Source organism: Salvelinus sp. IW2-2015, linkage group LG19, assembly GCF_002910315.2.
Source record: "Salvelinus sp. IW2-2015 linkage group LG19, ASM291031v2, whole genome shotgun sequence".
Classification (NCBI taxonomy): Eukaryota; Metazoa; Chordata; class Actinopteri; order Salmoniformes; family Salmonidae; genus Salvelinus; species Salvelinus sp. IW2-2015.
This window is the reverse complement of record NC_036859.1, coordinates 30,935,433-30,952,450: the sequence shown is the minus strand read 5'-3', so window position 1 is coordinate 30,952,450 and position 17,018 is coordinate 30,935,433. Positions and strand designations below refer to the sequence as shown.

At 44.3% G+C, this 17,018-nt stretch overlaps 1 protein-coding gene across 1 annotated transcript in view; it reads left to right on the top strand.

The window, feature by feature from the left end:
* LOC111979406 (3',5'-cyclic-AMP phosphodiesterase 4C-like) overlaps positions 1–16,517 on the top strand; it is a 95,942-nt gene extending 79,425 nt beyond the window's left edge. Inside the window, exons 8-15 of the mRNA XM_070448963.1 lie at positions 3,220–3,313; positions 4,115–4,299; positions 4,463–4,561; positions 4,680–4,844; positions 6,402–6,501; positions 6,682–6,959; positions 7,256–7,438; positions 7,754–16,517. Of these exons, the coding sequence (XP_070305064.1) occupies positions 3,220–3,313; positions 4,115–4,299; positions 4,463–4,561; positions 4,680–4,844; positions 6,402–6,501; positions 6,682–6,959; positions 7,256–7,438; positions 7,754–8,290 (1,641 nt within the window). The 3' untranslated portion in view covers positions 8,291–16,517. The remainder of the gene's footprint in view (positions 1–3,219; positions 3,314–4,114; positions 4,300–4,462; positions 4,562–4,679; positions 4,845–6,401; positions 6,502–6,681; positions 6,960–7,255; positions 7,439–7,753) is intronic.
* The last annotated feature ends 501 nt before the right edge of the window (positions 16,518–17,018 follow it).

Here is a 17,018-nt window from a genome sequence, read left to right as displayed (position 1 = left end):
TAACACATTCATGTGTTCACATAAATTGTATTTTTATGTGGCTAAACCAACTAAGCTCGTAATTTAACAATTTTATTCGTATATACAGATGACATACAAGTTTGATTTTAAGGCACAAGTTCACATGTTCGAGAAGGCATTTCTGCCAAAAAACGCATTTTGATGAAAAAWYWTTTTTTACGTTCAAATGGCTCTCCTGTGAAGTCGTGACTTACGACATACACCTAGTATCCTGAATTGGGTCACATACAGTACATGATTGAGATACCTCAGCCATTCAAGGCATCAGATTTCCTCATCATCTTTAACTTGGTGCACATGGTGAAGCCTCGAACACAACCAGCCCCTGCCTACTCTCCCCCCACCGTGGGCCAATCAGCTCCGTTTCCCTGTTCCAGCCTCTGATGCAGCAGGCTGCTGATTTGTTCCTTCCTTTAGGCATACAGTATGGGGGGGGTGGTAATTGGGAGTAGCGTGTGCTGCTCTCCTCTGTTTACACGCGGAGCAGCAGGCAGAATAGTGCTGCTGAGGGAGAGAGGAGAGTAAGCGGCAGGAGTCGCTTCTCTGCCATGCTCCCCACACCCTGCATCCTCAGCCTGGCTTCCACACTTCCTCCACCAAGGCAATCCTCTTACTTGCCCATTCCCGCTAGAGTGTGTGGATAAAACCTTCCCAATGCACTGTGTGTGTAGACTATCTGCTTGCAGTGGAATTAAGGAGCTCAGACAAGCAGGACAGGAGCACAGTACGGACTGTAAGCCCAGTACAGCAGCTACAGGAAGGACCCTGCTTTTTTCCCCACCCCATGCATTATTTATTGCTGAAATGCCCGAAGTCAATGACTTGTTCTCTGTCGAGGATGTACCTTCAGGTAAGACGGGCTGGAATGGGATGGGATACACGTGTTGCTTGGTGAATGAATGTGTAGCACAGGTGTCCATCCTTGTTTGCAGAGTTCTTTGCAATTAGTTGGGAAGTGATGCTGTTTTTGCAGCRTGTGTGTGTGTGTGTCAGGAGTGCTTGTGCRTGTGTGTATGAGTGAGTCCATAAAGTGTATTTGCAGATATGTGTGTGCAAGAAGTATGTGTGAACATATGTACAGTACATGCAGCATGCACAGTGTGTGTATATACTGTCTTTTTCTGTGTGTACATGCTCGGTTGGCATCTTCAGAGCACACTTTTGGTGTTTCAGAGGGGGGGAAATGTATTATCTTTGTGTATGATGATTATAAAGTATAATCACTGGTGTAGCACACCCTCCTGCAGCTTTGGGGAGCCAGGCTCAACCAATCAGAATTCGTTTTTCCCCACAAAAGGGCTTTATTACAGACAGAAATACTCCTCGGTTTCAGCAGCTGTCTGGTCTCAAATGATCCCGCAGGTGAAGAAGCCAGATGTGGAGGTCCTGGGCTGGCGTGGTTACATGTGGTAGTGAGGCCAGTTGGGCATACTGCCAAATTCTCCAAAACAACGTTGGAGACAGCTTATGGTAGAGAAATTAACATTCAATTCTCTGGCAACAGCTCTGGTGGTCATTCCTGCAGTCAGCAGCCCTCAAAATTTGAGACATCTGTGGCATTGTGTTGTGTGATAAAACGACACATTTTAAAGTGGCCTTTTAATGCCCCCAACACAAGGTGCACCTGTGTAATGATCATGCTGTTTAATCAGCTTCTTGACATGCCACATCTGTCAGTTGGATGGATTATCTTGGCAAAGGAGAAATGCTCACTAACAGGGATGTAAACACATTTGTGCAGAAAATATTAGAGACATACGCTTTTTGTGCGTATGGAACAGTTCTGGAATCTTTTATTTGAGCTCATGAAACATGGGGCCAACACTTTACATGTTGTGTTTATATTGTTCTTCAGTATATTTATTATTATAATACATTTTACTGTGTTGGAGTCCCCCTGGAGGTTGGGCCCCCCAGATAGCATATGATCACGTCATAAGTCATGAAAGAAATGTTTAGCATTACATGAAATTAGCTCAAAAATTATTGAAAGTCTGGACAATCCTTGTCCGGAAGGGAAACTTTTTTTATATATTAAAAAAAAACGATTTTGTTCCATTACTTGAGGTTAAAATGTACATTTAGGGGAAGATTTGGTTAACTGGTTAGATTTGGTCAAATTGTTTATGTCAAAATGAATCAGGAATGAGCAGGGTAAGCTATACCATAAGGACTCCTTATTCATGTCCTCATTACATGTAGTGCAACAAGATCGCTCATGGTCTGTAAAGTTCTCTACTTTTGTCAGATTTGAAACAATCAATATTGGAATCACCATGGTCACAAGCATAAACTGTCAGCTCCATCTATCTGATAGATTAAGATGGAATATGAATTTTGTTTAAAATATGTTACATTTAACTAGGTTTTACAGTCATAAAGCAACTGAGGAAAAACTAAAATGCTACTGTATTTACCACTTGAATAAAGAAGAAAAAGTATATTTTTGTAAACTCCATAAGATATCAACTCTGTCAGATTATTGTCTAACATCAACTCCATCAGAGTACTGAAAGATTTGATAAAATGGTTATGTTTTTATTGGGAATTTTCTAATGAATCATTTTCCATATTTTACAAATGTTTGTATTGAACTTTTATTTTTAGAGGCCAAAATATGTCTGTTTTCAGTATCTGCTGTCAACTCCGTCAGTGGCTTGTCAACACCGTCACTGATGGAGTCTATATTATTTTGTCAATATCTGAAAAAATATTTGAATCAGTGTTCTGTAGCATATGCTTAAACAAGTATTTGCTGTGTTAGACTTAAGGGATAATGTTTGAGATATAAATGTTTTATGTTCTAAATCTAGAAAGACATGCCAAAATGTTAACAAAATTAGCACAGGAGCTTTTAATAGTGCRTTAAAATAAAACTTTTGTTAATATTAAGAAAAATATTTGTCCAGTCTTTAAAGAATTCCTGAGCTCTAAAACGTTTTACATTTTAGTCATTTAGCGGACGCTCTTATCCAGAGCGAATTATACTTAGTTGCATTCATCTTAAGAAAGCTAGGTGGGACAACCATATGCATCACAGTCATAGTAAGTACATTTTTCTTCAATTAAGAAGTTACCAGACACACATATGCAAACTACCAAATGTCTCACAGTGTAGATGTGCCTGTCATGTGTATGTCCACAGTAGCGACTATATTGTGACAGTCTGAGTGATGCAGTGTGTTGTTGTCTCCCCAGTTCAAGAGGATGCTGAACAGAGAGCTCACTCAGCTATCAGAGACCAGCAGATCAGGGAACCAGGTGTCAGAGTTCATCTCCAGCACCTTCCTAGGTACGTCTTTCTCTCCACCACCTTTCACTGTCTGACTGTCTTAGTAGAGACATCTACCGTATGTACTGTAATGTGAATCTAATAGTTACTAATGTATACTTATTGTATAGTTACGGTTACGTTCCCCAGCACGAAAACCAAAAATTGTCGCTCAATCAGAAAGGGGAACTCACAAAGAGTCACTGACAACAACCAAAACGAAACAGGTAGAGTTTTAGGAGGGGTTCTGAAAGACACTCATGGGGGAGTCCACTGAAAGTTGACTAGCAACAAAAACAAGGACCTAAAAGACACCCACTAAATTTACCCAAGAAGAGGCAAACAAAATAAAAACCCAAACCAAACTTAAAGACAGGAAGCAAACCAAAAAGTGGAGCAAAACGAAAACAGGGCAGATAAGATAAAGGATTGTTTGTCTGGAAATCAAATAGGGCGAGCCAACTAAAAGTGTTAACTCTCCACATCTCTCAAGACCATTGGAGCACTGGGCCAGCACAGGTGAAACACCTTCCCCCTAACGAGATGACCAACCAGCACAGGTGTAGTACATACTGACTAACGAGGTGACACCAATCGGTGCGCCCCACGTGCTAACGTCCAACCTCCAAATATAAATGGAAAAACCAAAGCCTGTAACATTACATGTGATTATGCCAAGACAATACAAATCCAGGCAACTACATGATATCTGTGCAACTTCAACTCAGTGTAAAGTGTAACCAGCGCTGGTTTCAATAGACAACCCTTCTGAACTCTATTGTTATTACTGTGGAATAACTGTGGAATAACTGTGCACCACAGAAAAGCAACATGACATGGAGATCATGTCTCCACACATCAAGGAGAAGAAGGAGAAAACGGACAAGAAGAAGCGTCCCATGTCCCAGATCGTGGGGGTGAAGAAGCCCAGAATCATCCCTAGTGTGGCCCCCTCCAGCATCCCCCGCTTCGGGGTCGCTTCCACTCAGGAGGGCTTTCTCGCCAAGGTAGTCTACGCAACCCTTCTTTTCTGACAATTAGAAAGTACCTCACTTTTAGGGTTCTGTTCTGCCACAAGTTCTGTCACTCTTAAGATTTAATAGTCCCCAGCACGTTTTGGAGTTAAAGGATCTGCAGTTTTTTTCTAACAAATGTTTTTCCATCTGGCAGCAGTTGGAAGATATAAACCGATGGGGTGTGGATATTTTCAAAATATCTGAATATTCTGGGAATCGTCCGCTGACGGTGGCGATTTATTCAATTTTCCAGGTATGTCATCCTCATGTTTCCAAATGAGTCCTCTTCTAAATGGGCCCTCTTACATGGCTAAACAATTTACAAAGTCACTGATAAAAAATGATGAAAATCATATATGTATTCCATATAGGAGCGAGAGCTGCTGAAGTCATTCAAGATCCCTGCAGACACCTTCATCACCTTCATGATGACCCTGGAGGACCACTACCACCACGATGTGGCCTACCACAACAACATCCACGCTGCAGACGTGGTCCAGTCCACCCACGTTCTCCTCTCTACCCCTGCCCTGGAGGTATGACAACTTTTTAGCTAAAAATACTGTATATATATATATATATATATATATATATATAAATAATTATTTATTATTTATTTAAAAATATATATATTTATATATATAAATAAATATTTATTATTTATTTAAAAATATATATATTTATATATATATATACATAAAAAAAAAAATTAATCTTTTTTTTTGTTGACAATACTGTTTTGTGTTTAGTTTATTTTTTTACTGTAAGAAAATGTAAAGTATACCACAATGCAATATAATGTTCAGAACTGTACACCTTCTGCAGGGTGTACAGCAGTGGTGACCAACCCGTTCTGAGTGAAGATCACTTTCTGAGTCAAAAAGCAAGACGAGATCTACCACTCAGATTTTTTTTAACAGGACTTTTTTTAACGGAAGCCAATGCAACATTAACCTATTTAAAACAGCACTGTAGCAATGAGGTTTGTGCAGTAGGCTATAGGCCCAATACATTATTACCACATATTGTCTTTGCTTGAATTGCCCTCCCAATGCTTTGTTGTTCGGAACTTTAAAAAAWATATATATAAATTGAGGTAGGCTATATGATCACACCTGTAATAGATCAGTTGCACACCGGTAATAACTGATCAGTAGATGTTGTTGTATTACTTGTGAGGCAACGCTGAGTGAGCATACTGYACGTTTAAAAATTTACTGGGCTGATTGTGCCTGCATCTAATGGTCAGTCTCAGCAGAGGGAGAGTGCAGGAGGAGACTGAGGTCCACCTCTCAACGTCTCTCCGCTCTGCCTTTCCTCTGCTGACACTGACCAAAAAGGGACACTGTCTTCCACCTGATGGCCAAACTGGAGTTGCACCGCATTATTTCTGCATCGTGCACAAATTCATATTGTTACTCCTACGAACAGAGAAAGTTATTAAAAAAGACCCAATCTGCTAATAATAATGCAAGCCTATCAATACACTTTTCTACTCATTCATTACAGCGGCAGTGTTGGTTGTAGCGTGAGTGGAAGTTTGAAGAATGCACATTTTAATAGCCTCTAAAAGTGTTGAATAAAAAGTGTTGACAGTGCTGAGCAAGAACTTAAAAATGAACTCACTCATAAAAACAGCATCTCTTTGCTGTATTCATTGACATTCTCTCTCTGGTCATGATTTTAAACGTTTTGAAATCTCACAGTATCAACTTTGCTGCTGCTTTCTTTTCCGCCTGCTATGTTACTGTAGACATGGTAATCTGAGCCATCCGACTGGCCAGCGGTAAGCCTATAGTGCACTTGATTTGCTCTCCAGGCCCACCGGGAAGGCAGAGTTTGTACCTTCAGACACATTAAATGGTTAAAAATGGGAACATTTCGCCTACCTGACGTGCAGGGCAGCTGAATCGCGTGCACCTACGGCCAACAAAATAAAGGAATGCAAGGCTTTATCGTTGTTTTTTTTACAGAAATGTTTTCCGATCGACTAGAAATGCCATGGAGGTTGCCCAGTCGATCGACCGGTTGGTGACCCCTGCTGTACAGTATTTACCTGCATTAACATCCCTGTGTTCCTCCAATCTCTACAGGCGGTGTTCACTGACTTGGAGATCCTAGCTGCTCTGTTTGCCAGTGCTATACATGATGTGGACCACCCGGGGGTGTCTAACCAATTCCTCATCAACACCAGTGAGTTCACATATCCCCCTGGGCACTCAGCACAGAGATGTTTAAAATCTTGGAATCCTTTGTGGTTGTGTGTCCACATTAAATTGTCTCATGGGCTGCATATGTCCCACACGCCGCCAGTTTGAGACCCCTGCTGTAGAATGTGTGTTTGCACTGTTCCTCTCCTGTGTGTCCGTCCAGACTCCGAGCTGGCCCTGATGTACAACGACGTGTCGGTCCTGGAAAACCACCACCTGGCCGTGGGCTTTAAGCTGCTGCAGGAGGACAACTGTGACATCTTCCAGAACCTCAGCAAGAAACAGAGGCAGTCCCTACGCAAGATGGTCATAGACATGGTGTTAGCCACAGACATGTCCAAACACATGAACCTGCTGGCGGACCTGAAGACCATGGTGGAGACCAAGAAGGTGACCAGTCTAGGAGTACTTCTACTAGACAACTATGGAGATCGTATCCAGGTAAGACTCACAGAATGATCAAATTAACTCTCTTAGAAGGGATTCATATTCAGCATAACCAATGTGAATTAGATGATGATATGGCCATTTGGCTGACACTGTCATCCAAAGCTTCTTACAATTAACACATTAATTCAGTGTATGTGGCATATTTAGGTATTGAACCCAAAACACTTGTTTTGACTGACAGCACCCTGCTCCAGCCAACTGAACCATTGGGATCGTATTATTGTCATATGATGTATGGTCATTTAATTTCCTTGATACTCAATAAGAAGTGTTTTTGGTTTCTCCAGGTCCTCCAGAATATGGTTCACTGTGCTGACCTCAGTAACCCCACCAAGCCCCTGGAGGTCTACCGCCAGTGGACTGACCGCATCATGGTGGAGTTCTTCACCCAGGGGGACAGGGAGAGGGACAAGGGCATGGAGATCAGCCCCATGTGTGACAAACACAACGCCTCCATCGAGAAGAACCAGGTACAGTTATTATACACACAGGCACTGAGACACATACAGTACAGTATGCACACACTATGTTCACATGCAGAAGAGAGACACACACACAATTACAATTATAATAGTTAGGTATATTCTTACATTTGTCCTATTTCACACATGTACAAGTGTGCATTGAACACGTGTGAATTGGAAATGTATTTTTTGCATATCCCACTCCCCCTGAGACAGGCCACACCGACAGATTCTTCACCTGCTCTACACACACACAGTCTGGGCTAAAAAGTCTGCCTCTTTTACTAATATGTCAATGACTATAATCATTTTCCTCTACAGGTGGGCTTCATAGACTACATCGTCCACCCTCTGTGGGAGACGTGGGCAGACCTGGTCCACCCTGATGCCCAGGACATCCTAGACACGCTGGAGGACAATCGCGAGTGGTACCAGAGTATGATCCCCCACAGCCCCTCGCCCACACCCGAGGCCCAGGACAAGATGGGCCTGCCTGGGGGAGCCATGGGAGCCGGAGGGGGTGGAGGTGGATCCTCCACAGGAGATAAGTTCCAGTTTGAGCTGACCCTAGAGGAGGAGGAGGGCGAGTCCGACTCAGAGAGCCCTCCGGCAGAGGAGGGGGGGTACAGTAGCACTGGGATGGAGCCTTCTAGGACTGACCCGGACAGCAGACTCCATTCCGTGTCTGCCACTGCTCACCCACACACGCAAGTACTCTCCAAAATGGCTACCTCTGTCCTCAATCTTGGTGGCAGGACTTTGTCCACAGACTCTGACCCAGAAAGGGAGGCCACCGAAGACAGAGAACATGACCAAGAAGGTAACGCCGGTGTGAGGCGCTTCAGGCTAGGTACATAACATCAGTGCAATTTTCTTTTTTTCTTCTTTTTWWAAAAWTTTAATTTCTGCGCCTCCCCCCTGACCCCTTCAACCCCCATCTCTGGCTTCCTTGGATTGAATGGCAGGACAAAGCTGGGGTAAAGAACGTAGAGGGGGTGCGTTCAGGAAGTCTGCACTTACACAGCAGTCACCTCGTACTGGAGAAAGGAGAGCCCCACTGTTCCTTCTTTGGTTGCAGAGAACAGGAAACTGTGTTTTTGAGCTGGTCTTTTGTGTTTTACCGATACGTCTCTAAGTTGGACCTGTCGCCGTATTCAGTATATGTTTCTCAGAAACACTGAGAAAACCAACCTTCCTGTTTTGCCAGTCAAGCCAAGGTCTACGACAAAAGAGCAAGGAATTTTGTGGAACACGTCTTCCTTTTGACTACTTATGACCGCTAGAAACAATTGACGAAGCGACGAACTTAGTAACAACAAACACCACAAAGGCTTTTGAGACATTATGCCAAACAGATTAATAAACATGGACTTGGCCAATGGCAACATTTGCCTGCCTTTTCAACTGTTGGTCATTTTGTCTTTAATTTAAGTCCTTTTAAACTAGTGCAGAAAGTGGTTTAAACCGGTAAACTGCAGACTTACCAAATATGTACTACAAAGGACAAGGTACGGAGCAGAACGTCAGAWTTGAGGAAGAGATTGTTCCAATGTAGCACAATACTTTTTGGGTACCTTGTTGTAACAGCTAGGGGTCTCTCATCAGCCACACTCTTAACAACTGGTTTAGGGTCAGTTCTTCCTCCCACAGTCCTAACCTGAACTGTTATGTGTAAACCAACAAAACCAACCTTGAGCCAGTCGTTATAGGGGCATATAAGTAACCCAAAGCTATGCGGTGTGCACCTGGCACCTCCCAGTGTTGAATATCGGAATTAAAGTCTGAACGTGTACTGCAATTCAAGGCATTCAAAATGCCCATACCTACAGCAAATTGACTATAGGTATGTTAAGTGGATTGGTTTTAGCTGTGTTGCTGTTATAAGCAGGGGTATCCAAAACAAGCACTTCAGTTAAGATTCACCACTTGTCTGTATGATTTTATTTTATTTCGTTTTTTTTCTATTTGAAGTCCCTCAAAGTGTATACATACTGCTTTATACTGTAATTGTGTGTATCCTTAACCTTTTTATGGCATCAGTTTGCCTCCACTTTTAGCACTTTACAATTTTACTCACAGCCAATCCCCATCCTGCTTGGAAGGGCTTGAGCCAATCCATAAACACATTGGAGGCAGGTGACTGAGAATTTTTGTTTGCCACTGGCAACATGGTAGCCAGCACTTACATACCCTAGCACATTAGGATAACTAGTTGCTTTGAGGGAACCTGGACAAAGGTAAGTTAACTGTTTGACAGTACAGTAGGGCTGTGGGACATTTTTTACATTTACATTTTAGTCATTTAACAGATGCTCTTATCCAGTGCATACATTTTMATACTGGTCCCCGTGGGAATCGAACCCACAACCCTGGYGTTGCAAGTGCCATGCTCTACCAAATGAGTCAAACTGTACAATGTCCTTTCAAGTCTATTATTGTTGTTACAGTAAAGGTCTCAAGTTTCCTACTTACTTCAGGTACCATCATCTGGTCACACTGTCAACCAGTTGAACTAGTAAAAAAAAGATACATTGGTAGCGTTTACATATGTTATCACAGTTTGTGAAGCGCATGGTGTAATATTTGCCAAACTATTTCAGAAATGTATGAAAGATGTGAAAAATTGTAACTGTAAAAAAAAAGAAAAGAAAAAAGACCGTTGGCCATAGGCCAGTTTTCTGTGCTGAAATTTTCACACCCTTTTCCTTTTGTCATTGGTCAATATTCTGCTCTTCACAGGGACATGACCAATGACAGTACAAGTGCCAAGCAAGCATGACACAACTCGTACTGTAATTTCCATTTTGCCCCTGGCTAATTTCCATCAATGACTAATGTTGATCATGTCGCCCTCCCTGTGTACCCTTTCTGCCCCATAGGTTTTCTGTTTTAGAACAATAATCCACTGATAACTGCACCTTTCTTAATGTTYGAATGGTTGAACATTTAGATTCACTGAATTTGTAAAGAAACCAAAGCACTTTGTATAGTAATTTTTACAGGACTGTGCTTAAAGTACAGTCGAGTGTGATGTAACTCTGTTGACTAATCCACATTAGTATTCCGTATTCTGGTATTATGTGGCTTGATTATTACAATTGATGCATAGCACAGGCTGGACCACTGAAGCTAAATTGGGGGACTTGTGCTATGGAATTAAAACTTTTTTGTATCTATAATAGGTTTTGATAAAGATGCATGACATTGGCTGCAAGATTCATGAGGAAAGTATTCAAGTATCTAAAATAAGCTCATCTGTGAACGAAACAGAAACTTTTGAACCTACACCGTGGAGTAAATTGATGTTGTGTTTTTATGAAAGATCCAGAAATGTGACTTTCTGGAGCCTTATATTTGCGTAAATTTTCTTTCCTCATAGATTGTATACTCGATATGGTGGGGAGACACCAGTGCTATGCACACAGTAGTTAAGGAGCACAAACAGTTCAGAACTCAAGCAAGCCTTTCTGTCTTTCTCAGCTGTCATGAAAAATGTCTTCACCAGCCATTGTTATGACAGTATTTTCACGAGGATTCAGTTATGCTCTCTGTCTACCATTGATTGTTTTGTATATTTTCCTCACAATGCTTTGTGTACAGTTTATTTATTATTTCTATATCTGTCCGAAAATGAAGAACTATAGACTTTGTTGGAGGCTAAGTATTTATTTGTAGCTACCTTCCGAGCTTTGGGAGAAAGAAATGGGACAGATTTCAACTACAGTGCTCAACCATGGAGGCCGTTGGGAGGAGCTATAGAAGGACGGGCTCATTGTAATGGCTGGAATGGAACGGAGTAAAACATGTGGTTTCCATATGTTTGATGTGTTTAATACCGTTTCATTTATTCCATTCCAGCCATTACAATGAGACGTCCTCCCATAGATCTTGCCACCAGCCTCCTCTGGCACCCAACCAAATGTTTTAGTTTCCTTATGTCTGCCATAAAAGAAAGCAAAAATAATCCAACTTTCCGGTTTCCTTTCAGTCGGTCACTCGGTATAACATACTATGTAGGGTCAACGACCAATCCTATTCACCTGAAGCAAATTGAAATCACTCCCAACGGGCCAATGGATGCCGAGCCTGCCCTCGGATGCTCCGCCTTCCTGACTATAATACCGGGGCTCGCATACATTTCCTACATTTTTGCGTTTGCTAAAAGTTAACTACTTTCTGCTCTGCTTGTGTAGCTAATACTTCCTTGCTTAGGTAGGATTTGTGTTTGCTTAACACCCACTACTTTCTGCTCTGCTTGTGTAGCTAGTGCTCTGTTGCTTGAGTAAGATGGCCAGTGGTAGGAGGAAGTTCAAAAAGGCTAACCAGTCGAGTTTGAACCTCCGACCATGACCTAGAGCATGTGGTTTCACAATAAAATATTAAGAAAAGAGTGCTATCCTGCTTGCTTGGGGTGGAAACACACTCAGGAGTCCTTGGCTCGGGCCAGTTGGCGTGACCATTGTCTCCGGCTGGGTTCAACCTCTATTGGGCGTAGGGCTTACTTTGTGAGGATGATTGAGGCTGCTGGCGAAGGTTCTTCCAGTGAAAATGAGGGTTTGGGAATGGGGTTGTTTGAGGCCGGCGTAGGGCCGCAGCGTGGGTCTGAGTTGATAGGGGTGTAATCCCAGCCGAGTGAGGCTCATTCTGGTTTCTCTGGCAGTTTTCAGAGTCTGGATTCCAGGGATGATATACTATCCCTGGTTGGCTCTGGAGGGTTTTCAGTGTCAATCAGTTGACATCAGTCCGGGGAGGCCTGAAGCCCCGGCTTTGGATTTGGTGGGGGAGAGTGAACCATTGGTGGTTAATGCGCCTTTGTTGGAGCTGTGTCGTAGGGCGGCAGATCACCTAGGGGTGGATTGTCCTTCTCCCCTGCAGAGGAGTTCCTCCAGGTTAGCTCCCGTCCCTGCAGCAGTGATGAGTGATGAGCTAAAGACAACCTGCGATTCCACTCATTCAGCCAGGCTGGTGCTACCAGGTTATAGCGAGTTCATTAATAGAGGGTATGGAGGAGACAGGGCTCGTTTGCACACCACCAATGGATAGAAAGCTGGCGAGTTACTTAACTTCAGAGGCTAACAAGGGGGCAAATCCTAGCATGGTGCTTCCGAATAAACAGTGCTGATCCTCGGCGGATCAGCTGGACAAAGTTATGTCTGTCCCACTGTACAATCCTGGCTGTGGGGGAAAGTATGGGGGCGATGGTGGTGGCTCAGTGCCACCTCTGGTTGATGTTGTCCCGGATTCCTGAGAGGGACAGGCGGATGTATTTGGATGAGACAGTTTAGTCAAAAAGGTTGTTTTGCTCGGCTATGGAGTCCTTACAGGCCAGTTTCGAGGAGAAACAAAAGCAGGACGTAGCTCTATGGGTCCTTTTCCAACTAAAATTTGGAAAATCACCTTTGCGGTGGCGGCTCTGCAGTTCCGAGGTGTGAAGGAAAGGGTGCAGGCCAAAGGCGGGTTGCCGCCTTGGTGCTTCTGGGCAGCGGCGGACGTCTTGGCACAGACGGCGTGCTGGTTTGAAGGAACACAGGGTGCAAGCAGATTCTTCTGTAACGCTGGGGAAGAAGCAGACCTCTCAACCCTAGCTGGAGGCCGGGAGAGGGGGCGTGCTCTATGGGCGCTCCTTCCCAAGCATTTACTGTGGCAACAGTGCTCCCAAGTGGTTCGGTCAATAAGGGGTAAGTTACTGGTTGCCGAAGTCCCCGAACCCGGTGTGGGCATAAACACAGTTCCTTCCTCACATTCAGACACACGGTTGTCAAAAGTGGTGGAAATGAAAAACAAGTATACATTTTTTTTTAWATAAATTGACCTTAATTATCCTAGGAGATAATTTGGTGCTCCACACTGCCACGCTTGTTTCCCATATGGTGTTCATAATGAATCACAAGAGAAGTTGTTGACTCCGGCTCAGCGCATTCAGTTTCTGGCTGGGGCCCTCGGTGCCTTTTCGCTTGTGCCTGTGGTTATTGGGTCTAATGGCCTCTATGGTGGCTGTGGTGCCTCTGGGACGTCTGTTGATGCTTCTATTTCAGCGCTCGGTGACTGCTAGTGTCTGAACGCATCTCGCCACTGCCATTGGTTGCTTAGGGTTTCCCCGTCGTTGCTATCAATAAGGTGTTTCCTTCCGATGTTTTAGGGCCAGCGTGTGTTGGTAAGGTCTGACAACAGGGCGATGGTGGCGTACATCAACAGGCAGGGGGGACGAGGTCTCTCTTTTGCCTAAACCTGGCACGTTATCTCCTCGTATGGAGCAGTGCGAATTTCCTGTCGCTCAGGGCAAAGTATCTTCCCGAATCTCTCCACGTGGGTGCAGATCTACTTTTCAGGGGTGGTCCTATCTCTAAGGAGTGGAGACTGCACCTCTCAGTGATTGCCCAGATATGGGACCGGTTTGGCAGGGCCGACGTAAAGCTTTACACATTGCGAGAAAATGCGCATTGTCGACTTCTTCTCAATGAGAGATCTGGGCACTTTGTTGTGAGCGGATGCTTGGCATATCATTTACATTTTACATTTAAGTCATTTAGCAGACGCTCTTATCCAGAGCGACTTACAAGTTGGTGCATTCACCTTATGATGTCCAGTGGAACAACCACTTTACAATAGTGCATCTRRCKCTAAGGGGGGGGGGGGGGRDTTAGAAGGATTACTTTATCCTATCCTAGGTATTCCTTAAAGAGGTGGGGTTTCAGGTGTCTCCGGAAGGTGGTGATTGATTCCGCTGACCTGGCGTCGTGGGGGAGTTTGTTCCACCATTGGGGTGCCAGAGCAGCGAACAGTTTTGACTGGGCTGAGCGGGAGCTGTACTTCCTCAGAGGTAGGGAGGCGAGCAGGCCAGAGGTGGATGAACGCAGTGCCCTTGTTTGGGTGTAGGGCCTGATCAGAGCCTGAAGGTACGGAGGTGCCGTTCCCCTCACAGCTCCGTAGGCAAGCACCATGGTCTTGTAGCGGATGCGAGCTTCAACTGGAAGCCAGTGGAGAGAGCGGAGGAGCGGGGTGACGTGAGAGAACTTGGGAAGGTTGAACACCAGACGGGCTTCAGGTCCCTGCTCTATGCGTTCCTCCGGTGGACCTGATTCAGGCCACTGTGGAGAGGGTCCGTCAGGAAGGTCTGTTGTTGATTCTGGTGGCTCCCCGTTGGCCCAGACAACCCTGATTCCCGGAGATCCTCTGCATGTTAGGCAGGGACCCTGTTAAAGGAGTTTCTGATGTTCTTGCAAGAGCTTTTTGAGCAGGGCCTTTCTTTTTCCATATTTAAGTTTATCTAGGGACCCGTGGAGGGGTTCCGTGTTGTCAGGATCTATTGTCTATTGACACCCAAGGCCGTAGATATGGCTCTGCAGGTTTGGCCCCTGAAAGGTTGAATTTGATGACAAGGGGTTTATCCTCAAACGTGATTATGACTATACAGTTGGGCGTGTGCACCCTCTACGAGAGGGTTGTATATAAGTGATACGTGTTTGAGGTTTGGTGTCAGGTTAAAGGAGTTTATGATGTTCTTGCAAGAGCTTTTTGAGCAGAGACTTTCTTTTTCCATATGCCAGCCATCTCAGCGTGTCATGTAGGGATTGACGGCTCTACCCAGGGGTCCTATCCACTGGTGGTGCGGTTCCACATTGAGTGAGCCTCCGTTGGAACAACTGGAGTCTGTAGACCTGAAGGTCCTTTCCTACAAGACTGCCCTGCTAATGGCCTTGGCGTCAGCCAAGCATGTTGGGGATATTCACATGCTATTAGTACACCCCTGCGACTCCAAAGTGTCACAGCAGGTGCCCTGTTGTTTTGGACTTGCGGTTCCTTGTGTGAGTTCTGGCATTCCAGACTCCTTGGGTCTCTGTGTGAGACTTTTTTGAACCGCGAGGGCATAGCTGCAGGAAGTAGTGGTGCTAAGGTTGCTGCAGCACCCCCTGAAAAATCAGAATAATAAGATGTATTTTTTTATCTTCACAAAGTAGTGCACTGGGCCTTTACTAATCCTGTATTAGCTGACTGATATAGCAATCTGTAGGGTTGGCCAAAAAAWTCTAATTATGCAGCCCCCTCCCCCGTCAGTGACAGAATAGCAGCACCCCCAAACATGTTTCCCGCAGCTAAGCGCAAGTGTCTATGGACTTGGGCCAATGTTAGGCAGCGTTTTGTCCGGGTTACCACAGTTTCCCTGTGGGTTTGAGCCGTGGGCTGCTGTGGCAACGCGCGGGCTGCCTTGGTTCATTGTGCGTGTGCGCTTTACCAAGTCACGACAGGTGTTCTGTTGTTTTGGACTTGCGGTTCCTTGTACAAGTTCTGACATGTCAGGCTCACAAGGTAAGTATTGTTCTTGGAACTGTGGAGTCTATGGACTTGTGCTGCAGTGGCAGCGTGTCAGTGTGCATTGCCAAGTTGCAGCAGGTTCTAGGTCCCTATATGGGGTTCTGACAGTTCAGAATTCTTGGGTAAGTATCAGAGAAAAAGGTGACTTCTGTAAACCCATTTTGGAGCCGGTGGAACCTGTGTGTGTGCTTGGGCTGTCGTTTGGTACCCTCTGAGCCGGCTTGGAGCATGATTGAAAGTACCCATAGTGTGTTATACCGAGTGACCGACTGAAAGGGAATGTACAGTTATGAATATAACTACTGTTCCCTGAAAGAGGGAACGAGGTATAACATATTTTGACCCCACGCCATCAGGGGGTTTGGACTCGCTGAAGAGCAGTACTGAATTTAGGAAATGTATGCGAGCCCTCATATTATAGCCAGGGAGGCGGGGCTTGAGGGCGGGCTCTGCATTAATTGGCCCGTTGGGTTTGATTTCAGTTTGCTTCAGGTGAACAGGATTGGTTGACCCCCTATAATATGTTATACCTTGTTCCCTCCTTCAGGGAACAGTAGTTATATTCATAACTGTACGTTTTCTAGATAGCATCAGTAGAGTAGGAGATTCCTCCTCTTTTCAGGCACATTGTTCCTATGTTTTTCTCCGGACCAGAACTATTCAGTCTGCAGTCTCGACAATCCAAACACAACTGTTTACTATGGGTTTCAACGCTATTACTGTAACTGTACGCCTGTCCACCTTGCCAATAAAGAAGTCTTCATGCTTTTGACATCATGGATGCTTATTGGGAATAACGTTGACCATGGAATGCTGCAATGATATGCATGTTTTTTTCAACACAAATCAGATGACATATGGTTATCTGAACGTATTTCAATAAGACGGGGTGGCAGCGTGGCCGAGTGGTTAGAGCGTCAGACTAGTAACTGAAAGGTTGCAAGATCGAATCCCCGAGCTGACAAGGTACAACTCTGTCATTCTGCCCCTGAACAAGGCAGTTAAGGCACTGTTCCTAGGCCGTCATTGAAAATAAGAATTTGTTCTTAACTGACTTGCCTAGTTAAATAAAGGTAAAAAATAAGACAATCATTCTAAACATACTTATTCTAAATACAGTCATACTAGCAAAGTATGTTAGCAACATGTTTTTTTATGAATCATGAGAAAATTATTGTACAGTTTGATGACAATCGATTTTTACCTTTATCCATAACTAGTCCCCTCAATAATGGATTACCTATCAGAGAGGGGTTGGGAGTGGGCCCTAGAA